Source organism: Dasypus novemcinctus, chromosome 9 (assembly GCF_030445035.2).
Source record: "Dasypus novemcinctus isolate mDasNov1 chromosome 9, mDasNov1.1.hap2, whole genome shotgun sequence".
Lineage (NCBI taxonomy): Eukaryota > Metazoa > Chordata > Mammalia > Cingulata > Dasypodidae > Dasypus > Dasypus novemcinctus.
In genome coordinates, this window is record NC_080681.1 from 50,074,911 (window position 1) to 50,100,614 (window position 25,704).

The following is a 25,704-nucleotide window of genomic DNA, read 5'->3' on the forward strand; positions in this document are numbered from 1 at the left end:
GCAGGGGTGTCCCCCGCATAGGGGAGCCCCATGCGCAAGGAGTGCCTCCATAAGGAGAGCCGCCCAGCACGAAAGAAAGTTCAGCCTGCCCAGGAATGGTGCTGCACACACGGAGAGCTGACACAACAAGATGACGCAACAGAAAAAAAAGAAACACAGATTCCCATGCCACTGACAACAACAGAAGTGGACAAAGAAGCCGCAGCTGCGAGGCTGGGAGGTCCCGCCGGTTTGCCGACATCGGACCTCGTCCCCACCCCTTCCTCCACCCCCTAGAAGTCCCGCAATAAAATGGCTTGGCACTAAAAAAAAAAAAGAAGTGGACAAAGAAGAAGATGCAGCAAATAGACACAGAGAACAGACAACCGGGGTGGGGGGGGTGGGGAGAGATATAAATTTTAAAAAAAAAAGGCAGGCACAAAGACTGAACTATCTCTCTCTTGCCTTTTGACCCTTGTTCTTGCCTTCTGTTCCCTGCCCTTGCCATGTCTCCCTGCATGGATCAACATACAAGTAAAACCTGAGCATTTATTATCTATAATGAGAAATTGTAGTCTGTGAATCAGCTTGCTTTATCACCTTTCAGCTCCTTCCTCTCTACCTAGGACCCATGATCTGTTGTTTTCTCCTATTTCTACTTGAATAAATTACTGACCTAACTAACAAAAAAAAAAAAGAAAGAAAGAAAGAAAGAAAATTAACAGAGTTTAAGGGAATGAAAGACACAATAAGTGAGATTAAAACACAACAGAGGCATACAACAGCAGATTTGAAATCACGAAAGAATCAGTGATAAAGAGGACCAAGACACCTGAAATTGAAAAGAGGACAGAGAAAAGAATGGGAAGAAATTGAGCAGGGGTTCAGGGTGTTGAATGATAGCACAAAGTGACCCAATATATATGTTATGGGAGTTCCAGAAGGAAATGAGAAGAGAAAGGGGCCAAACGAGTATTTGAGGAAATAACAGAAAAAGTTTGTCCAACTCTGATGAAAGACATGAATATACATGTCCAAGAAGCACAGTATACTCCAATTAGAATAAATTCAAATAGACCTACCCCAAGACACATAATATGCAGAATGCCAAATGCCAAATATAAAGAGAAAATTCTGAAAGCAGCAATGGAGAAGTGAAATATCACATACAAGGGACATCCAGTAAGACTTAGTACAGATTTCTCTTCAGAAACCATGGAGGAAAGAAGGCAGCAATATGATATAATTACAGTACTGAGAGAGAAAAATATGACAGCCAAGAATATTTTATCAGGCAAAACTGTCCTTCAAATATGATGATGAGTTTAAAATATTCACAGATAAACAGAAACCAAGAGAGTTTGTAAACCAGAATCCAGCTCTGCAGAAAGCACTAAAGGGAGTTCTGCAGCCAGAAAAGAAAAAAGAGGGAGAGGCTTGAAGGAGAGTGGAGAAGTGAAGACAGTCAGAGAGGGAAACCAAACTATTAAAAAAAAAAACAGACAAAAATAAGATATGATGTATGAAAGCCAAAGGATAAAATGGTTGAAGTAAGTAATGCCTTTATAATAATAACATTGAATGTTAATGGATTAAACTCCCAAATCAAAAGACAAAGACTGACAGGATGGATAAGAAAACAAGAGCCATCCATATGCTGACTGCAGGAGACTCATCTTAGACCTAAGGATATGAATAGACTGAAAGTGAAAGGGTAGAAAAAGATATTTCATGCAAATAGTCAACAAAAAAGAATAGGGATAGCTTTACTGGTATTGGCAACACAGGTTTTAAATGCAAAAGAAAAAAATGATAAGAACTACAGAAGGCCATTATATATTAATAAAAGGGACAATCCACCAGGAAGGAGTAACTGTCATAAATATCTATCACCTAACCAGGATTCCCCAAAGTACATAAGGCAAACTCTGGAAAAACTGGAAGGAGAAATAAACATCCCTACAATAACTGGAGACTTCAACATGCCACTCACATCAACAGATAGAACAACTAGATAGAAGAGCAACAAGGAAACAGAGAACTTGAGCGATATGATAAATAATTTTCACCTTACAATATATACACAGCACCTCTGCCCAAATCAGCAGGTTAAACATTCTTGTCAAGAGCTCATGGATCTTTCCCCAAGATTGACCACATGTTGAGCCACAAAACTTTCTCAATAAATTTAAGCAGATTGAAATTATACAAAGCACCTTCTCTGTTCATACTGGAATGACGCTGGAGATCAATAATAAGCAGGAAAGGGGAAATGCACAAATATGTGGAGGCTAAACAACACACTCAAACAATCAGTGGGTCAAAGAAATTGCAAGAGAAATTAATAGATATCCCAAGACAAATGAAAACAAGAGCAAAACTTATCAAAACTTATGGGAGAGAAGTGGCTGTGGCTCAAGAAATTAAGCTCTTGTTTACCATATGGAGGACCTAGGTTCAATCCCCAGGACCTCCTAGTAAATAAAAGAAAAAAGGCATCCCAGACCTGCACAGTGAAGTGCAGGACCCACGGGCACAGAGATAGGTGCAGGCCCTCACACAGTGGAGCAGTGCACCAAAAAACAAACAAACAAACAAACAAAACCTATGGGATATAGCAAAGGCAGTGCTGAAATGGAAATTTACAGCCCTAAACATCTACATTTAAAAAGAAGAAAGAGCTAAAATCAAAGACCTAAATGAATACCCAGAGAAACTAAGGATAAGAACAGCAAACCAACCCCAAAGCAACAGAAATAAATAAATAGCAAAGATTATAGTAGACATGATTTGTTTTGGTGAGAAATTTGTGTTGGGTTAGACAGTCCTTGTACCTTTATGGTCCTCCAAATCATCTTTCTTTCATCTATGAAAAAGGCAAAGAACCATGATTGAGAAGAATCAGACTGTGCATAAAATGACCATGCCTGGAAGCCTGCAGTGGAAGGAGCCTAAATCTCAGCTTCATAGGAACTCTCTTTAATACTGTTTTTCTGATTAAAATTGATGTTTGGGGTAGATGTGGCTCAAGCAGTTGGGCACCTCCCACATGGGCCTCCTGGTGAAAAAGAAGAACATGTGCCTGCGTGGAGAGCCAGGGCCCGTGTGGGGAGCCAAGTGCCCACGTGGTGAGCCAAGCGCCCACAAGATGAGCTGAATGCCCACGTGGCGAGCCGAGTGCCCATGTAGTGGCCCTCATGGCAAGCCGAGTGCCCATGCAGTGAGCTGAGTGCCCACAAGAGTGCCCGCATGGTAAGCCAGTGCCCACATAGTGAGCCAGTGCCTGCATGGTGAGCCAAGTGACCGCATGAGAATCCACATGGTGAGCCAGTGCCTGTGCAGCAAAGCAGTGCCCATGTGGTGAGCCAAGTGCCCATGCAGGGAGCCAGTACCCGCGCAAGTAAGTCATGCAGCAAGATGATGATGCAACAAAAGCAAGATAAAAAAGGGGAGAGTCAAGGTAAAACACAGCAGAGACCAGGAACTGAGGTGGTGCAATTGACAAGGAACATCTTTCTACATCACAGTTCCCCAGGATGGACTCCTGGTGAATCCTAGAGGAGAAAGATGAGAAGAGAAGACAAAAAGAGAAAGAGATACAGAGGATCACACAGTGAATGGATACAGACAGTAAAAACAGTAGGGCAGGGGAGGGGGAAGGAGAGGAAAAAATATATATATAGGGAATTCCCATATGCCCCACTCCCCACACACACCCCTTTTCCCACATCAACAACTTCTTTCATTAGCGTGGTACATTCATTGCAATTGATGAACAGATTTTGAAGCACTGCTACACAGCATGGATTATAGTTTACATTGTAGTTTACACTTGTTGGAGAAAAACAGTGCTTCCTGGGACATGGAGACTGATACGATTATAGACAAAGAAAGAATTTATTGAGAAGCTCTCCCAACAGAGGGGGTCTGAAGAGAGACTTCAGCCCACTCCTGCAAAGGGGGGATTTGAATTTATACAGAACTTTCCTAGGTGGAAAAATGATAGTTGGTAGGAGGGGGTTGAGGGCCCGAGTGAAGTGCAGGGACCAATAGGAAGTCCTAGAGATGAAAACTTTCCCTGATACTGACTAGAAGATAGTGGGTTAAGGAGTTGTGGTTTCTTGGAGTGCTGCAGGAGCAGATGTTTCTTTGTTCTGTAGGAATTTTATCTCCCTCTGATATGCAGGTAGAAAAGGTTTCCATTTCCCTTTACTCCCTTCTCTATGTGCTTTCTTTGTTTAACCTGTGAGGAATTGTCATGCCCTTAGACTGTAGGCTTATGGAGGTGCATATCATGGGAAACTGAGCTACAGCTTATTAATTATTGCAAGCCTCTAACAACACTCTCTCCCAGTCTATTCAGTGGGTTATGGAAGGATATATAATGTCCTATTTCTGTCCCTGAAATATCATTTAGGACAAATTTAAGTCCTGAAAGTGCCCCCATATCACACCTCTTTTACCCTTTCCCTGCCCTCTACAACTCCCTTGGCCACTGTCTCCATATCAATGATATAATATCTTCCATTGTTAGAATCATAATAATTCTATAATAGAACACCAGTAAGTCCACATTTTATTCCTCATTCCTGAGGACTCTGGGATGGTGATACCCATTCCATCTCTTCATTGAGAGGGAGTTCAATCCAAATGGCTGATGGATGGGCCTCTCCTGCTTGCAGCTGTAGACTCTCTCGATCCCTTGGTGTGGTGGTTGTCCATCCTCACCTCCTTGTTAGCTGTCCTGGGGGAGTCCAATGAATTGGAGAGTATGTGTTGCAACTCCACTGACCCTTACTAATAAAATCTATCTTTAAATTAAAAAAAAAAAGATTAGTGTAGAAATAAATGAAATTTAGAACCAAAAAAAAATAGAGAAAATCAAAATAAAATCAGTGCTTAAAATTAAGCTTTTCGGTAGATAACAGTAAAGGGAGTCCATAGAAGTAACTGTTTCCTTTCAACTTCCCCTTTGCTTTTATGTCTCTGCTATTCCCTTCGAGCTTCCATTATACCATCACTATATAACTGTATAAATCCCAGAGACAAACATTATGAAATGAGGGTGTTGATTTGTGATTTAACTGCTTCTCTCATGGACAACTCTACCTCATACAGCAGCAGGATATCATTCATTTAGGACCTGGGCCATGGAATGACAAGTGTGGTCTATAAGGAAGCAGTTCTGTATTATTATAATTATAGGAAATTTACAATTCCAACAAAAAAAAATTGTTTCCAACAAATGTCATTTAACTACAGCTAATGAATCCCCCAAGTAATATTAGGTGATAATAGAGCTAATAAGGGGGAAAGATCCTATGATAAATACGAAGTCTCGTGTCTCAAAAGTGTTGATAAATGTGAAAAACAATAGAAAGAGGAAAAAGTTAGTTCAAGTGACAATTGTTGAAACCATAATACAGGAACCAATGTCTCACCAGAATACTGTTGCAATAGAGACAAGGCATTTTCATGATGTGAATCTACATATATTGATTACTAAATGCAAAGAATAGATTCCTAAAAGAAGCTCAACTTGTTTTATTTATTCAGGCAAAGACTGATCAAATTCACAACGGTTTGCCTGAACTGTATTTAAAAGTTTGAAATCACAAAATGAGGTTTGAAAGTTTTTAAAGCACCTATTTAATTTTATGCTTGGTATGAAGCCGTCTATAACTTTCACAGGATATGAACCATAATCACCTCTGAAGCACTTCAGTGCTCAGTTATTTCCTTACCTCTCAGGTCTAGAGGAACCTTGGTTGGTTTTGTAGAATTATACATTTCACTCTGAATACTTCCTGGGCCCACATAATACAATCCCCAAATTTCCAAGAAGGTATCTGGGTATTAGAGACACCTTAGCTGTTAAGGGGCTGTGCTCTGTGGAAACCTAGGCGAAAATATGAGCTCAGAGCCCCACACGCAAGGAGTGCGCCCGTGAGGAACGCCACCCAGCGTGAAAAGAAAGAGCAGCCTGCCCAGGAATGGCGCCGCCCACACTTCCCGTGCCGCTTACGACAACAGAAGCGGACAAAAAAACAAGACGCAGCAAATAGACACCAAGAACAGACAACCAGGGGAGGGGGGGAAATTAAATAAATAAATAAATCTTTTTTTAAAAAATCAGACTAGGGAAGCAGATGTGGCACAAGCAATTAAGCTCCCACCTACCACATGGGAGGTCCCGGGTTCAGCCCCCCCCCACCCCCCGCCCCGTTCCTCCTGGAGAAGACAAGCAAGACAACAAGCTGGCGCAACAGGCAGGTGTGGCAAGCTGATGCAACAAGATGACACAACAAAGAGACAAAGAGGAAAGACAATGAAAGACACAACAAAGCAGGGAGCTAGGTGACTCAAGTGATTGAGTGCCTCTCTCCCACATAGGAGGTCCCAGGTTTGATTCCCAGTGCCTTCTACAGAGAGCACACAGAGCAGACACAGAGACCACACAGCAAATGGACACAGAGAACAGACAACAAGCCTGTCTGACAGTACAGCAAACGGACACAGAGAACAGACAGCAAGTGCAGACAACAAGATGGGAAGTTAATAAATAAAAAATAAACCTTTAAAAAAAGAAAATCAGACAAGTCAGAATAAATATGACAAGAATATAACACGTACCTAACTTGCTAATCAAATTCACAGCAGAGGACTATAGGCTTGAGGTAGCAGCCAGGGAAGGCAATGCCACCTACTGGGCAGCCAACCTAGTTTAAAAAAAGGCCCAGGGGATTCACTTCTGCATGTTGGGCAACCTGAGTTTGTGGAGAGTTGAGAGATCTGAAAAAAAAGCAGCAGATTACCTGGGGAATCATCCTGTAAGCTAATTATTTCATTTTAAAGGATTAAAAAGGGTGATTAGTAATATTTATCAAGAAAAAAAAAGGAGTTTCATAAATATACTCTAGATTTTCAGAAGGATCTCTTTAAAATGCCATATGCCTATATTCCAATCAGTCTAACTTCCTAAACCAGAACTTCCCTGGACTTCACTTAAAACAGGAATTCATTCAATAAACATGTTCCATTTACAAGTGAATATTTGACCCTTTGGAAAGGAACTTGATTTCATTATTAAATCACTACAATTATAGTATTATTACAGATTTAATATTACGGGAGCCTTCAGAAATATTCATCAACTCACACCTTAATATGTTGGAACTGATCATTTTTATGATAGGAAAAAACTTAGTAAGGAACATATAAAGGGAATTCATTATCATCTCTATAAACTCACCCTCCTTCAGCATACAAATTAGAGTTTTAGTCCGGAAATTGGCCTTCAGAAGCAATATAGCTTCACAATTCATTTCTAAGAACCCAAGTATCTCAGGATTTTTTAAATGGTTGATAAGATTCCATGGTCCATGAAACCTCAAATACTAATGCCATTTTCAAACAGTAACGATGCAGAGGCAGTTGAAAAACTGCTAATTTTTTAAACATTTGTTTCATAGTATTTAAAAAAAAGGTCTAAAGAACACAGAAATAGCATCTTAATAGTTTTATTAACTAAACAATTATAACTTGAGGAAACAAAATACCCAAAACCCAAGTCAAAGCAATTAAACCATGAAATCACTTTTCATTAGAAGAAGGTTTGAAAGACTTTTAAGGCCAGTCTTCATTTCACACAAAATTGTCAGGACCTTTCTTTGCTTTTTTTTTAAATCAAACTAGCAGTAACTTATTTTACCAGTTACTATGATGCTTATAAAAACTCCCAGATTTAGTTACTAGTAATTACAAAATTTTAATCTAAAAAAAAGGAATTCCACAACACATACCACTAAAATCCTTCCTCATATGGTTTCTAATCTATCATCTCTCTCTTAACCTTTTAAATCTACCTTTTCTTGGCCTGACCCCTGTGGAGTTGTTCCCTTACTCAGGCTGAGGCGAGCAGTTAACTTACTCTATAACCGGGTTCTCCTGCTTTAATCCCCTCCCCTACTGTCTTCAGTTGAGTGACTCGGAACATTGCTCTGGTAAAGTATTAACTGTATCCACTTTGGAAAGCTCTCAGGACTGAAATTCAAAACTGGGTTCAAATCCTGTCTGTGCCACTAAGCAAACAGGTGCCCTTGTGAATGTTACTTAATTTCTCTGGACCTGTTTCTTCAACTTTGAAATGTGCATAATTGCTACCAGTCTCAAGCAGGCTCTGTATGAGGCGAGGCAGACAATTTCCCAGGACTGGATTTACTATAGTCCAGGTTCTATGCTGAGTGCTGGGGATACAAAGGTGAGACGGGCAGAAACAATTCCCCACCCCATGATGCTGATAGTCTAGTGGAGAATAACACAGAAGAAAGACAAACTGATAATAATTAAAAATAGTGATGTGTTACGATGGAAAAAGGCAAGCCCAGGGATGGAGAATACAGAGGAGAACAGGAGAGGAATGATCAAGAACGCCTTCTCCAAGAAGCAGCATTTAAGCTAATAACTGAATTATTACAATCTGGCCATGCAAAGAACAGGGGGAAAGGTGTTCAGGGAGAAGAGAAGAGCATGTAAAAACATTGTGAAAAATGTCAGAGCTTGGAAAACTGAGGTGCCTCAAGCGCTTGAGCACCTGCTTCCCACATGGGAGGTCCCAGGTACGGTCCCTGATGCCTCCTAAAAAAATGAAAACAAACAACAAGAAAACAAATGAAAAAACCAATCAGGGGAGCCTATGTGACTCAGTGGTTGAGCACCAGCTTCCCACACATGAGGTCCCAGGTTCAATCCCCAGCCCCAACATCTAAAAAATATTAAAAAAAAAAAAAAAAAGTCAGAGCTTGGAGTGAAAGAAAGTTCAACCTAATCAGAGCATAGAAGCTAGAGGGAGCATGGCATGAGGTGGACAGGGCTTTGGAGTTCCCAAGGGGCCTGAAGGAGAGTTTGGTGTGCTCCCATTAACATAGAGTAGGAACAGTCATTAGCTCAGATCCTAGGAGTCTTGTACTAGTTGGATCCAGCCTTTCCAAGTATAGAAGCAGAGGTTTCTCCACACCATTCTACCAGGTGTGCAAGGGAACCCTCTTTTTTCTTAGGCTTATGTGTGTGTCATTGCAAAAAAGAAACTGGGAATGGGGCATCCACAGGGATAAGCCAGAGAAAATTGGCAAAATGGGGTGTCACTGCTACTGGGTAAATACTAGGCAAGGCTGCTGACAAAGCAAAATGCTCACGCAACACTGAAGCTAGGAACAGAAGGTTGGCAGTCTCTGGTCAACGACCAGACACCACCCCTCACTGTGGGCCTCTCTGCCTCTGTGCCAGGCTGGAGATCAGGAATCTTTTGACATTTGTTCCTGTCTGTCTAAACACTAAAGCCACAGTGTGCCAGTGGGAAAGCAACACACAACATAACACACACTTCTTACAGCCTTTACTTTACACCGTGAAAGTTCCTCCTTTGCCTCCCCTTTCCTTTTTCACAGCAGATTCTGCAGGTCCTATAAAAGCAGACGCTGAATCATCCAAAATCTAGTACAGTACCCTTCCCTGAAAGGCAGAAAGGGCTTGACATCAAACCCTTCCAGAGAAGGGGAAAAAAATAAGACATTTACATTTTCAATTTAAATAAAACTAGACATCCATGTGCTGCCATAAAGATTTTTAGAGCACTCTCAATACTGTGTGAAATATAAATTGGAGGCAGGCAGGTGTGGAAGGAGGGAGAGCAGCTGTGAGGTGTTAGTCACCCAGAGGAGAAACAAGCGTGTGGATTAAAGAGGTGATGGCAAAAGTGGAAAAAAGAGAGTAATTGGGAGGTATTTTTGGAGATATGATCAAAAGAACTTCCTTATGGGTTGGATGTGGTGGGTGAAGGAGCAGTGAAGTGAATTTTGATGCCATTCACTGTCAGAGAAAACTAAGGAAAATAAAAATTTAAAGAAAACTCTAAAGTTTCATCCTGGACATGTTAAAGTTTTGAGAGCAATCTGAGTTGTCATGGAAGCAGTTAAATATCTGAGTCTGGAGCTTAGAAAAGATGTCTGGACTGGAGATATAAATTTTGGAGTCATAAATATAAAGATGTCTGAAGCCACGGGAATGGATGAGTCACCTAGGAAAAGAAGTTAGAGTGAGCGAGACAGAAATTCAAGTCAGAGACCTCAGAATTCCCTAAGGATGGAGGCTGGGTAGAGAAGAAAACACCAGTTAAATGTGGAGCAGAGAACAGGGAAAAACGTTCCAGGAAGAGAGATACAATGTTCTCATTATCCTTCTCCCAAGGCTAAAATATCTTTGTTTTCTTCCACTATTCTTAGGTTTGCAGGGTTTTATTTCCTCATTTTCTTCCAATGCCACTCCAGAAGAGGTTGTATTTCTTTTGTTTTATGGGAGAGAAAAATCTTTATTTTACTTTTATATTTATTTTTCACTGAAAAGCTGTTAAAATTTAAATTTATCCATCATATTATTTATATAACATTCTATCTGAAACACAAGGGGAAAGAAATTCTAACTTTTAGGGAGAGTGCTTTTTCAAGGCTAAATTAATTTATTGGATATATCATTTTTAAAAATCATAACCCTTATTTCCCATGTATTTTTTAGAAGACACATAAGATAATGAAGCATGAAGTGTGTTCTGCACTTTGCCCCCTACATGAAGGGACATTAACTAAGAAAAAATATATATATAAGAAGAATTTGAGAAGCATTTTACAAACTTATCTTTTCCATAATCAAAACCACCCACTGAAATTACTCACACAGAGAGAGGTCAGTCTTCTTATCATGCATGTTAATTCCGTTCTACTGAAACCAAAAAAAATGTACCTTGGGAAACCACTGTTTCAGAGGACACTCATCTGCAAAACTAGAAGAGAGTAAAATATCTAACAAGGGTAAGAAAAATATCTGATATTTATTTGTATCAACAGTAGCATAAAAGTGCATATAAACTGAGGCAAAACCATAACATGGATCTAATCCCTAATGTGCCAATCAGGAAGATAACCTATCAAGAAGATAAAGGGAAGTGGACGTGGCTCAACTGATAGAGCAGCTGTCTACCATATGGAGGGTCCAGGGTTCCATACCCAGGGCCTCCTGATCCGTGTGGTAAGCTGACCCACGCGCAGTGCTGCCACGCACAAGGAGTGCCATGCCATGGAGGGGTGCCTCCGCGTAGGAGTGCCCCACACACAAGGAGTGCACCCTGTAAAGAGAGCCACCCCACGTGAAAAAAAGCACAGCCTGCCCAGTAGTGGCACCACACACACAGAAAGCTGATGCAGAAGAACACACAGTCACACAGCGAATGGACACAGAGAACAGACAACGGGGGGCAGGGGGGGGCGGTGCGTAAAGGGAGAGAAATAAAATAAATCTTGAAATCTTGAAAAAAAAAGAAGATAAAGTAACAAATTCTTCTAGTCTATGAAGTTACATTTAGAAAATCATCTATTTGGTAAAATTAAAAGAAATCCTACTGTTAATATATAAAAATTTTCCATACTACTTTACGTCCATTTTCAAACTTATTAATTGTATTCTAAATCCTTTTTAAGGTCTCTGCCTACCCTAATAGATTGTGGGTTCTTGAGATTGTATATATCCTTCCACCTAGTGCTGGGACAGTGCCTGACACATGAGAGGAACTTCACAACCTCAAAGTGAGATCCATGATTCACCTCCATTGGAATCACCTAGAAGATGTGTTAAAATGCAGATTCCTGGACCCCACCCCAAACGTACAGAATCTGCATATTTGTAAGGATTTATGAGAACTCACATAGGGCCTTCAAAGTGTATCAAGAAGATGATGAATCCAAAAGGCATAAATATCTATGGGCTGATTTTCCCTATTATTTATACACTATTGTTTGGCCATAATTATTTGCTGAATGCTGAAATGCAGGAGAAAGTGTCACTCTAGGTAAGCCTCCCTTTTATAACAAGAACCTCTTAGGACTCCTTTATCTTAGAGATAACACAAGAGTATTGTGGCAGTGCATATCTCAAGTGCTTTCACTGAATCAAAACAAATAAGCTGGGGACTTTAAAGCTTAAGGGACCTTAGAGGTCATACCTTATACAAAATATGTTGAGGAAAATATATCAAAAATGAGTTAAAAGCATAAAGGTCCGCACACTCCATCTGTGTTATTCTCACCATTTATTTATACAAAATTTAAAAGTCTAGAACTCAAAACCCCAAACTCTTTTTTTTCAAGGACAAAAACATTCATAATTTTTTTCATGAAAATGTTTTTATTTTACAGTTATTTTAAGTACAAGAAATATTACAAAATTATTATAACCTTATTAATAATTCACTTTTTGATTAGCACATTACTAAATGTATACATCCATAAGTAGGAATATAATAAATAATGCATTTAGAACAATATCAAAATATATAGTTTCACAGATTGGTTAATCCCCAAAATTCAGTACCAAAAAAATTTTTTTTAATATATGCTATAATTTTTTGAAAAAGAAAAAAACTATTTTTTTCAAAACAAGGATATAATTTTACCTATTCTTAGTCAATACTACTGTATGGGACAAATAGTTCAAAATATTAAATGTTTACTTAAAACTATCTTTAGGAAAAAATTTTTAAACTTTTCCTTTTTCTTACTACTTGAAAAACATGTATACAACTTAATGTCTCCAATTGTAATAAAAATGTCACATTCAACTTATTCCTCCAAGCAGATAATAACCATGAGTCATTTCTGAGAATCAGATTTTCAGGTAATAGTGTAGGGACAGGCTGTGCCATTTTGCACACTTCAAAATTTTAGAAACTTTTTATAACCATGATATGTGTAAGGACTTATAATTTACTCTGATACCTCCTTCAGTCTGTGTCAAGAATATAATAAATGTGCATTTTCCACAGGGCACTAATACTTGGGCCTGTGAGTTGAATGGCATCTACTATCGCTTTTTCCACTGACCGCTTGGGTAACACACTTAACTGTCCTTCTAACCTAGAACCTCCATCAGAATAATAGCAATGCCATTGGTATCCACATATTTCAGATATATCAGAGAAGGAAAAGGACATTATATTAACAACCTTTTACATCTCTGGCGGCTAACAATGATCTATTTAGAAGAACCATTATTCTTTTTGAAAACTCCATTTGCAGATAAAATTCGTTTTGCTATTATGTTAGGTAGCCAAAGATAACTGAAGAAATCCAGGAGAGTCTCTAGATTTGATGAAGGTCCAGAAATAACATGGGCCTAAATGAAGTGTGCTTTACTTGGGGAAAATGGCTATCTGCTAAAGTAACAGTGGAAAATATTGCAAATTATACACCATTTGGAAAAATTAAGTTCATTCACTTAGTTAATTATCAGTCACTTTATAATATTGGATATAGCAGCTACAAAGAAAAGTAAACTAATTACTGCCTTTATAATTTAATTCTTAAGGGTTTTACATCATGTCCTTATATTTTTGAAAGATCACAGAAACTCAAAATGTGCCAATTTGTAATCATCAGAATGTGTATATTTGATCAGGATAGAATTATGTTCAAGGCCCCATTGAGCCCAATGTTCAATCATCATCTGCATTCTCTGCCACAATCAAAGAAAACACATCATGTGCTCTTAGTGGCCACAGAGAAGATGGTGTTCTGTTTGTTCTGTATGAAAGGAAATCAACAACAAATGAAGTATTCATCCTAGATTGGGAAAAACTAGCACAGAACAAGAGAAAAGCACAGGGTTCCTCCGAAAACGTCCAGTATCACCAATGAAATGAAATGTTTAAAAAAAATGATCTGGCTAAGGAAAGCAGCAGAAAGGGAGCCCACATTTGTAGATTATGTGACTGCACAAAAAACAGATCCTGCTTTTTGTGCAATGTTATAAAAAGGTGCAAAATCCACAGATAGATATATTTTCAGTGTGGAAACAAAACGACATAAAGAAATTGACCTTGTTATCAGTTTGGCAAGAGAGGTGAGAAATAAGGATATTTCAAAGCCAAACCTAACAGTATGTAAAGCACCTCAGTCCAGTTGAAGACCTTAGGAATAACTGCCCATTTAATTCTAATAGACAAGTATAGCTACAGTTGTACATGGATATAGGCAGACACCAAATATTCTAGAAAGATCATTGTGAGCACACCTAGTTATGACAATCAATGACTCCCAAGGAATAAGCACCAAGCATCAGTCTTCTATGCATACCCAAAAAGGAAGGAGAAACTGACATCCACCAATAATAAACAATGACTTATCATTTCAAATCTAACATGTAGTACCAAGAAATTTATTTTTTGTTTCCTGCGGGCCTCCTTAGTCATCCAGTAATTTCACCATTCCTGAAACAGCTCTCTTTTTGTCCTTCTAAGACAGATGGGATTAAGAATGAATAGGCCGAGCCTCAGCAGAGTAGAAACTCCTACTCTCTGGTTCGTTGGACTTACCCAAGTCAGCTAACAGGGAGGTGAAGATGGTCAACCACCACACCAGGGAACCAAGAGTGCCTACAACTGCAAGCAGAGGAATTGCATCCATCATCCATGTGGGATCTAAGCCCCCTCTAGATATAGAGTGGGAGTGGACATCACCATCCCAGGGTCCGCAGGATGGAGGAATAAAAATATTAGAGTGGACTTATTGATACTCTACTATAGAACTATTGTGACTAGTAATGAAGAAATTGTAGCATTGATGTGGATAAAGTGGCCACAGTTGTTGCTGAGGGCAGGGAGAGGCAAGAAGAGATGTGATGTGGGGACATTTTCGGGACTTGGAGTTGTACTAAATGATATTGCAGGGACAGATGCTGGTCATTACATTACATATCCTGCCATAACCCACTGAATGTACTGCACGAAGAGTGTAAACTACAATGTAAACTATTATCCATGTGATACAGCAGTACTCCAAAATGTATTCACCAAATGCAATGAATGTGCCACAATGATGAAAGAGGTCTCTGATGTGGGAGTGGGGGGCGGGGTGGATATGGGAACCTCTTGTGTTTTTTAATGTAACATTTTTTGTGACCTATGTATCTTAAAAAAAATACAATTAAAAAATAATGGGGGTGGGTGGTGGGAGTGGGGTATATGGGAATCTCATGTTTTTTAACTTAATGTTCTTTGTGATCTATTAACTTTTTTAAAAGATAAATTTAAAAATTAAATTAAATTTTTTAAAAAATGAATAGGTATTTTGGGGTTTCCAAAAGAAAACGACTAACCAAGTACCAGCAAATTACAGTCCAAAATAGATTCAATTTTCAAAAATGAGCAAGAGCAATAAAACAATCCATGTTCCTATAACCTACTTTTGTTACACATTTATGACTAAAACAGTTTCTGTGCAGGTTTCAGATTTAACAGACAAAAAATATCACTTTTATAACATTAAATTTATGTGAAAGAGGAATGGATGCCAATAAAACTAGTCTCACCAGAAAAGAGTTCTCTAAGCAATAACCCAGCATGAAAAGGGAACTGCTTCTGATTTCTTAGAATGCACTTCTCACCAGTTATTATTTCTGATTGCCATGGCAGCACATAGCATTTTTCATGTAACACTTTAGAAGAATACGTGGTCACACCATGCTCTGCCTTATTAAATGACCTATTTTGAAACAATTTATTTCCATTTTTTCTTACATCTTTAAAACATCAAATAAGAGTTATCTATCAGTCATTTACCCTCAATTTTCTCAATAATGTAAGGTTTTTAGAAAGAGCATGTTAAAACTCTAAAAGAATAGGCTAACATATTTTCCCAATTCTCTTTCTCCTTTATTTCCACAGGGAGGGGAATCTATATCTGAAAGTATCTCCTTTAAAGTTTAGGGGGCTTAAAAGAGTTGTTCTTTAACCCAAAAAAATATTCTCAAGCATATGAATTTTCTGAATAAATATCTTTCAAATAAAAAATTCTATGAAGAATGTAAAACCTTCCCTGTAGTGTTTAGAAAGGGTAATATAAACATAGTTCTAAGTGAAAAAAGCAACAATGTTTTAAGACATGGTTCTTAAAAAATCAAATAGTAGTTCTAACCTACCTGTCTCTTTTCCTCCACACAAACAAATAAATACATACACACAAAGGACAACAGATTTTAACTACGAGCTTTGTAATTACAAAGAAAAAAAAAATCAATCAATCCTTATTTCACAAATAGAGAGAGGAGGCCATAGAAATCAACAGACCACAGGAATCTTTCTCTTTTTCTGCAGAGGATTAAAAGCAATGCTTCTCATTTGACAACATGGATGAACCTGGAGGATATTATATTGAGTGAAGCAAGCCAGATACAAAAGGACAAAAGGACAAATACTGTATAATTGAGCTATTATGAATTAAATATACTATGTAAACTCATTGCATTAATAATTAGAACATAGGTCACCAGAAAATAGGAGGGTAGAAAATGGAAAGCTAAGTGTTAATATGTGCAGAATTGGTAAAAAGGTTGTTTGTAAATCTTTGGAAGTGAATAGAAATGGTTAAAACACATCATGGTGTTTGTAACTAGCAGTAGTATTGTGTGGGTATGACAGTGGTTAAAAGGGAAAGTCTAAGATCATGTATATTAATTGATGGAAAGCTAAAAACTGTAACATGGGACTGTATGAGATAGTAAAACCTCATGTAAAACATAAATATAGGTGATATTGCATATAAAAGACTATTTTTACAAAATATAAATACAAATATCCTATAGAGAAGGAAAAAGAATAGCAGCTATGTACGGCAGGGGAAGCATAAAGAGATTGAGAGGTGATGAGTTTTGGTTGTTTTTTGTTTGTTATTATTATAATCGAAATAATGAAAGTGCTCTAAGAATAACTGAAGCAATGAATACACAAATGTGTGATTACATCAAAAACACTGGTGGTACACTTTGGATAGATTTATGCTTTATTAATATGTATCAATAAAACTGATAAGACCAAAAAAAAGGCAATGCTTCATGGAAAGCACCTACTTCCCATGTACAAGGTCCCAGGTTTAATCTCTGGAACCCCCTAAAAAAATAAAGCAAAACAAAACAAAACAAAAAAACACAATGCTTTAAAGCTACATTAGGCATAAAATCATATTTTATTTCCTGAACATATCCTGATCAAGAAAGTATAACAGTATATAAGACGCTATAAGGTAAATTATACCCCAGTCTAATGTTCATTGCATGAAGAATTGGCAAAACAATCACAAAGGTATTGTACCCAACAAGTTACACATGGAAAATAAAGCATTGGCAGTAATGAGGAATAAAATCTCCTAAAACATTTCTTAAAATTTGCTTCAAAAAAAATTTGAATAAATATTCAAATTGACCAAGATTTTTGGTAGTTTGTCTTAAGCCTATGACATAAGCAATTGCATAAAAATTACCAAATTATATTTCATATCTCGTATACACATATTAAACTAAATCAGAGTTTGTAATGTTGTCTAAAATCAGACCCTATGGTTTTAAAAAAAGAAACAATGGTTTATTTCTTCAGAGACGGATCATCCATATCATTATTGTCCTCGTTTGGCATCACCAACTACTCCCCAAACATCAAAGACAAATTCATCTGGGAAGGCAAAGTCTCCAAGAGTTTCATCAAGTGCCACAGCAAATTCATCTGGATTAACCTTGTCCTTTCCAGCTTCAAACATTGTGGCAGCTATCAAAAAAAAAAAAAATTTTTTTTAAGTTAAAAATAAATGAAATAAGCATCAGAGGACTGAAAAAAATGGTGCCAGGAAAATTACTTTTGAAAAGTTAACATGTATATCACACACTTCTAATGCAAATTAAAACAATAAGATACACTCTATAACATATCAAGTAGCAAAGGCATGTTTTAACAATTTTCCACTGAACCCAGTTTGCAGCTGCCACCCCTGGCCTCTCCCCAACCTTGCAATAATCAGTTGGGTATGGTCCTTCCCCAATCTCCCCGTATTCACTAGCTTTCTCCACTCCCCTTCAGTACTCACCATCAACTCTGATGCAGCCTAGTACCCCTTTGCCAAAGAAAAAAAAGACAAAGTATTATACTTGCAATGGGACAATCAAGCTCAAGGCAAAATAAGAAAGACACTTTTCTATCCATGAACTCAAAGCATTACTTTTCTGCACTTCTCTCCAGTTCAGGATAGAAAATAAAGGTGGTGCCACTATCTTCTTTTTTCCCTAGTAAATTGCCTGGGGCCCATTTTCTGTGTTTGTGGAGTCAACATCCGAAGGAATACAGATTCCCATGGGACTTGCTCCAGCTGTCTGGGAATCCATGAGGCTCAGTTGGTTCTTGCTCAGCCCCAGTAAGCACCAGCAACCAGGAAGAAAACTGTGACTATGATTTGGGTCTTAGGTAAGTTCACTCCCCTAACCTCCAGGGGAAAGGAAAACACTAAGCCCAAGAGAAACATTCCAGTGCCTCCTTTCCTCCCAGGGTAGGGTAGACAAATCCAAGGTGATATGATTTCTCTGAATGAGCCCCATGGTCTGTTCTTCCAGCTGAAATCCTCTGGGGCTCTTAAGAGCAGGTAAGAGCTCTTCTTAAACAGTTCAGGACTAAGGCAAGGCAGGCTGAGGGCAGTGGAGAGAGGTGACCCATAGTAGGGCACAACAGTCAGGGCAGAAATGCAGGGTGGGAGTGGAGAGATGAGGTGCAGGGATAAAAACCTGAGTGAGGTGAGGTGGGGCAGCCTGACGTTGGGGGTAAGAGTCCAGGTGTGGTGAGGAGGACATCTGGGGGGCAGGGGTGAGGACAACAACCACAGTGATAAGAGATTGGTTAAATACATGGGGCTTGACTGTGGAAGTACATATATTAATAATGGGAGCCAGGTTTGTCATTGTTAGAGGTCAAGTAGGGAAGGGAGAAAGTAGAATGAATCCTGTCACATTGAATTGGAATTGGAGATATCGGTGGGACTATATATATATATATATACAAAAAACAGAGATAGATTATTCACACATGCACACACACCTAGTTCAGCCCACTGAGAGGGCCTGGAAGCAGAGACAACCCAGTAACAGAGAGCACACAAAGCACCCAGTTGTTGATTCTTAAATATCATTCTCCATGAAAAGGAATCAGAATTCCTTGGAGAAATGGCTGATTTCAGGGATAAGCAATCAAAGTACAATATGCACCCAAGAATATCTTGTGCCAGAAAGTAAGAAAGTATCAGAAAATGGTGGGAGGACATAAGACATCACCAAAAAAAACCTCCCCAGAGATTCAGTGAATAGAAGGACAAATCCCACTTGCTTAGAACTCTGGAGGACAGCAGCAGAAGACTCCACAAATGCTAAACTGAAGAAAGAAAATTATCAGGTAGGAAACTTCCAGCCTGACCCACTGGTCCTCTTCCATCCCCCTCACTCAGTCCCACACAGCTTGCGAGTTGCTCAGAAGCAGTGGCCATGATCCCTCCCACCTCCCACTCAGGACACTAACAGCAGTGAGTCAAAATGCCACACATATCAAAGCACAGGGACCCAAATCTACAGAGACCTAGAAAAACACAAGCCACTGAGGAATATTGCATACAAAAAGGCCCCCAAGGGATGGGGGAAGAGACTGTGGTAGAAGGGACCAAATTGTCAGCTGAACCAGCTAAACCCAAAATGGACTTTTCTGTAGTGACCCACCTTTCTGGATGACCCCATCTGGCCCCCAGGGTGAAATGCCCTAATGAGGAAGAATTCAGAAAAGTCTCACAGATAAGGGGGGGGGGGGGGGGAGAGAGGGAGGGGACATTAAAATGAATTCCTGTAAGACAGGAGGGTCCCAGAATTGGAAAATGTAAGGAAAATGGGGCACAGAGTGACAGAGAATTTAAACAAATCCTAGGAGCTGGGGAAAAAATTCTGAACAAAAACAAACATAACAGATCAAGATTCCTGAAGAAGAAACAGAGAAAATGAAGCTCTCTTCTGGAGGTGAAACAATCACACAAAAAGTACAATCATAAAAGCTGTATTGTGTGTCCAGGGCAAGAATTAGATGAAGAGCTAAAAAAAAAAAAACCTGATCAAGATCCAGAGTGATGGACCTAATGCCAAATAAGAGTCTTAATACAAAGCCAATCAACAATAAAATCCTTGACAAGAGGGAGAAACTGATTTTCAGAATTAACTCATCCAGATAATCAGATGCCTAGACATCAGCAAAAAATTACAAGCCATACTAAGAAATAGGAAAATATGGCTCAGTCAGGGAACAAAAACTCAGAGGAGACACAGAATTTGGAACAACTGATCAAAGAAGATCAAACAAATTTAAATTAATTCAAGGAGATACAGGAAAATATGTATAAGGAGATCAGGGATATTAAGAAGACAATGTGTGAGCATAAAAAAGAATTTAAAAGTATAAAAACAAACAGCAAAGGGAAGCAGATGTGGCTCAAGCAATTGGGCTCCTGTCTACTATACAAGAGGTCCAGGGTCCAATATCCAGGGCCTCCTGGTAAAGGCAAGCTGACCCATGTGGCAAACTGGCCCATGTGAAGAGTTGGCACAGCAAGATGAAGCAACAAAAAGTGACACAGAGGAGAGACAATAAGAGACACAGCAGAACAGAGAGGTGAGGTGGCGCAAGAGAATAAGCACCTCTCTCCCGCTCCAGAAGGTCCCAGGATCAGTTTCCAGAGCTACCCAATGAGAATACAAGCTGACACAGAAGAACACACAGTGAATGGACACAGGGGTGAAATAAATAAATAAATAAATAAATAAATAAATAAATAAATAAATAAATAAATAAATAAATAAATACCGCAGAAACTATGGGGATAAAAAGGCACAGTAGTAGAGATTAAAAATATACTAGAGGCATGCAACAGAAGATTTGAGGAGGCAGAAGAAAGAATCAGCAAACTAGATGGGAGGACAATCAAAACCATACTGTTAGAAACACAGATACAGAATAAAACAGAAAAAAATTGAGCAGGGTCCCAGGGAACTGAACGACAGCAGAAAGCATACAGACATAAATATCTGGGGTGCCCAGAAGGAGAATAGAAGAGAAAAGGGGTAGAAAGAATATTTGAGGAAATAATGACTAAAAAATTACACTAGTAATAAACAATCTGAAGAAGAAATCAAGAAAAAAATTCCATTTACAAAAGCAATGCAAAGAAACAAATATCTAGGAATTCCATACAGAAAGCTACAAAACATTGCTAAAAGAAATCAAAGAAGATCTAAATAAATGGAAGGATATTCCATGTTGATGGATTGGAAGACTAAATAATGTTATTATATCAATTCTACCCAGAATGATTTACAGACTCAATGCAATCCCAATCAAAATTCCAACAACCTAAATTGAAAATCAACAACCATAAAACTCCTTGAAGAAAACGTAGGAAAATACCTTCAAGATTTTGTGGTAGGCAGTAATTTCTTAAACCTTGAGTCCAAAGCATGAGCAATAAAAGAAAATATAGATAAAGGGGACCTCCTCAAAATTAAACACTTCTACAACTCAAAGTTTTTTGTCAGAAGGGTGAAGGCAACCTAGTCAATGGGAGAAAATATTTGGAAATCACATATCTGATATAGGCTTAATATCCATATCCATGATATATAGAGATAGTACAACTCAACAATAAAAAGACAAACAACCCAATTTAAAAATGGGCAAAAGACTTGGAAATTACCCAAACAAGAAACACAAATGGTGAAAAAACAAAAAAAAAAAATGTTCAACATCACTAGCTATTAGGGAGATGCAAATCAAAACTACAATGAGATATCATTTCACACCTATTAGAATGGCCACTATTAAAAAGTCAGAAAACTACAAGTTTGGAGAAGATGTGGAGAGAAAGGAACACTTATTTCACTATTAGTGGAAATATAGAATGGTACAGTCACTGTAGAGCACTGTTTTGGCAGTTACTAAAGGAAATTGAATATAGACTTGCCACTGACATAAACAGACATCTGTGCACCAATGTTCATAGCAGCATTAGTCACAATTGCCAAAAGATGGAAACAACCCAGGTATACCTCAACTGATGAGTGGATAAACAAATTTTGGTGTAGACACACATGGAATATTGTGCAGCTATAAGAAGAAATGAAGTCGTGAAGCATATGACAAAATGAGTGAACCTGGAGGACATTATGCTGAGTGAAGCAAGCCAGACACATCAGGACAAATATTGTATGATTGCACTTTATGAACTAAATATACTGTGTAAACTCATGGGGTTAATAATTAGAATATAGGTCACCAGAAAATAGAAGGAAGGTAGAGAATGGAAAGCTGAGGGTAAATCTGTGCAGAATTGGTAAAAAGGTTGTTTGTAAATCTTTGGAAATGAATAGAAATGGTGAAAGTACACCATAGTGCTTGTAATTAGCAGAGATAATACATGGGCATGACAGTAGTTCAAAGGGAAAGTCTAAGGACATGTGTATTACAAGAAGGAAAGTTAAAAAATGTAACATGGGGCTGTATAGCATAGTAAAACCTCATGTGAAATATGAATATGGGTACTATTACATACATAAGATTGTTTTCACAAAATATAACTACACAATAAACTACAGAGACAGAAACAACAGTAGCTATATACAGCAGGGGAAGCACAAAGAAATTGAGAGGTAATGGGTTTTCTGTTTTTTGTTTCTCTGTTTATTGTTTATTATTATTAGAATAATGAAAATGCTCTAATAATGATTGAAGTGATGAAAGTACAACTATGTGATTACACCAAATATCACTATTTGTACACTTTGGATAGATTTATGCTTTATTAATATTTATCATTAAAATTGATTTGTTTGGGCGGCGGACTTGGCCCAGTGGTTGGGGTGTCCATCTACCACATGGGAGGTCCGCGGTTCGAACCCCGGGCCTCCTTGACCCGTGTGGAGCTCGCCCATGCGAGGTGCTGATGCGCACAGGGAGTGCCGTGCCACACTGGGGTGTCCCCGCACAGGGGAGCACCACGCGCGAGGAGTGCGCCCCGTAAGGACAGCCGCCCAGCGCGAAAGAGGGTGCAGCCTGCCCAGGGGTGGCGCCACACACACGGAGAGCTGACACCACAAGATGACGCAACAAAAAGAAACACAGATTCCTGTGCCGCTAACAACAACAGAGGCGGACAAAGAGGACACAGCTGATGGACACAGAGAGCAGACAACGGGGCGGGGGGGGAATAAATTAAATAAAATTTTAAAAAAATTTTTGATTTTTTGGGGAGCAGATGTAGCTTAGTAACCGAACACCTGCTTCCCATGTACGAGGTCCCGGGTTCAATCCCTGGTACCTCCTGGAAAAAAAAAAGGTGAAAATTGATTTGTTTAAAAAAAAAAAAAGGAACAATGAAGTTAGAGGACCCACACTTCCTGACTTTAAAACATATTACAGGGAAACAGAGGTGGCTCAATCAATTGGGCTCCCGTCTACCATATAGGAGGTGCCGGGTTCGCAGCCCAGGGCCTCCTGATAAAGGCAAGCTGGCCCACATGGCAAGTCGGCCCATGCAGAGTGCCGGCCCACGCAGGAGTGCCGCCCTATGTGGGAGTGCTACCCGGTGCAGGAAAGCCACCCCGTGGAGGAGTGCTAGCCAATGCAGAGAGCTGGTGCAGCAAGATGACTCAATGAGAGACACAGAGGAGAGAAAATAAGAAGAGGAAGCACTCAACCACTTGTGCTACATCTACTCCCAGGCCAGATGATTTCTTACAAGACTGCAAAGTCCACTCAATTGGGAAAGAATACCTCTCTTCAACAAATGGTGCAGGAGGATCAGATATTCTTATGCAAAAGAATGAAAGAGGAATGCAAAATGGATCAAAGACCTAAATATAAGAACCAGGGTCTTGTTTTAGGTAATAGTTAATTAGACTTTATCCCAAAGCACAAGCAACAAAAGAAAAAAATAGATAAATGGGAACTCCTCAAAATTAAAAACTTTTGTGCCTCTAAGACTTTATCTTGAAAGTAAAAAGACAGCTTGCAAAATGGGAGAAAATATTTGGAAACCGCATATCCAATAAGCATTTAATATCCAGAATATATAAAGAAATACTACAACTCAACAACAAAAATACAACCCAATTTTTTAAATGGACAAAAGACTTAAAAAGGCATTTCTCAACAAAGAGAATACACAAATGGCTAAAAAGCACATGAAAAGGTGCTCAACATCACTATCTATTAGGAAAATGCAAATCAAAACCAAAAGATATCATTTCACACCCACTAGAATGGCTACTATTTAAAAAAAGGCCACAAGTGTCAGAGAGGATGAGGAGAAACAGGAGCTCATTCATTGCATATGGGAATGTAAAATGGTGCAGCCACTGTGTAGACAGATTAGCAGTTCCTTAGGAAGCTAATTATACAATTGTCATGACCTGGAAATCCCACTGGTATCTACCCAGAAGAATTGAAAGCAGGGATTCAAAGAGATATTTGCACCCATGTTCATAGTGGCATTATTCACAATTGCCAAAAGCTGGAAGCAATCTTAGTGTCCTTTAAACAATAAATGGAAAAACAAAATGGGGTATATACATAAAATGGAATATTATTCAGCCGCAAAAAGGAATGAAGTTCTGATGAAAGCAAAAACATATGAACCCTGGGGACATTATGCTGTGTGAAATAAGCCAGACATAAAAAGACAAATATTGTATGATCCCACTGATAAGAATTAGAATAAGAAAACGCATAGAGTTAGAATCTAGAATATAGGTTAGCAGGGGATAGACTGGGTTAGAGAATGGGAATATTTAATTTGTACAGAAGTTCTACATAGGTTGATTGTCAAGGTTTGGAAATGAATGGTGGTGATGGTAGCACATTATTGTGGGTTTAATTAACGGCACTGAATAATATTGGTGAATGAAGTTAAAAAGGAAAACTTTAGGTCACAATTTTTACTAGAATAAAAATTAAATGATAAAACATAATATAGCGAACCCTACTTAATATTATGAGAGTGTTCTTTAACAAATTATAACAAATTATGACATTAATATAATAGTGTTAATAGTAGGGTAGTATATGGGAAAATTATATATCCTAAAACAAACTAAAGACAGTAGTTAATATCTTTAATACTATTTCAATAATTTTTCATCAGTTGTAACAACAGTAATTACTGTTAAAAAAAACAGTAAAATTATAAATACACACATATACACACACAGGCCTTTAAAAAAAATAATGGGAACATATGAGAAGAACACAGAGGCCAAAATTAAAGCGCTCCCACTAATGAAATAAGGGACAATTTAAGCATCAAAATAATAAGTAATAGTAAAAGATTATAACCCCATTGAGTAAAAGGAGAAACTATGAATCCATTTGGAAATAGGTGATAATTGAAGGAGAGAGGTGTGGGGAGAGGGTGGGAGGGTGGGAGCTAGTTTGATAAGGAAAAAGATATTTACATAACTTCATAATTTCTCCCCAGCAAATACTTAATTACAAAGATAATATCTTCACATGGAGAAGCCTAGCATACAGCGTTTTAAAGTAGTCATCAAAGAGACCAACAAACAGAAATCTTTGCTTCCTGGTAGGATGCAATGAAAAGAATATGGTATCATTTTTGTGATATTCCTGTCAAAGATGTAACCCAAACATCATTATGGGGGGAAAAAAATCAAACAAACCCACTTTTACCTTGAAGTAAAACACACAGGTCTACTAAATTGTTACTTGATCTGTGTAAGCAGAAAAGTTCTAGGTCTAGTGAACAAAATTCAGAGTCTAACCTGAATTAC

The 25,704-nt window shown here is 38.4% G+C and overlaps 1 protein-coding gene across 1 annotated transcript in view; it reads right to left on the bottom strand.

Moving 5' to 3' along the window:
* Window positions 1-12,190: 12,190 nt before the first annotated feature.
* GIPC2 (GIPC PDZ domain containing family member 2) overlaps window positions 12,191-25,704 on the bottom strand; it is a 104,120-nt gene continuing 90,606 nt past the window's right edge. The window contains exon 6 of the mRNA XM_058303306.2: window positions 12,191-17,617. Within this exon, the coding sequence (XP_058159289.1) occupies window positions 17,469-17,617 (149 nt within the window). The 3' untranslated portion in view covers window positions 12,191-17,468. The remainder of the gene's footprint in view (window positions 17,618-25,704) is intronic.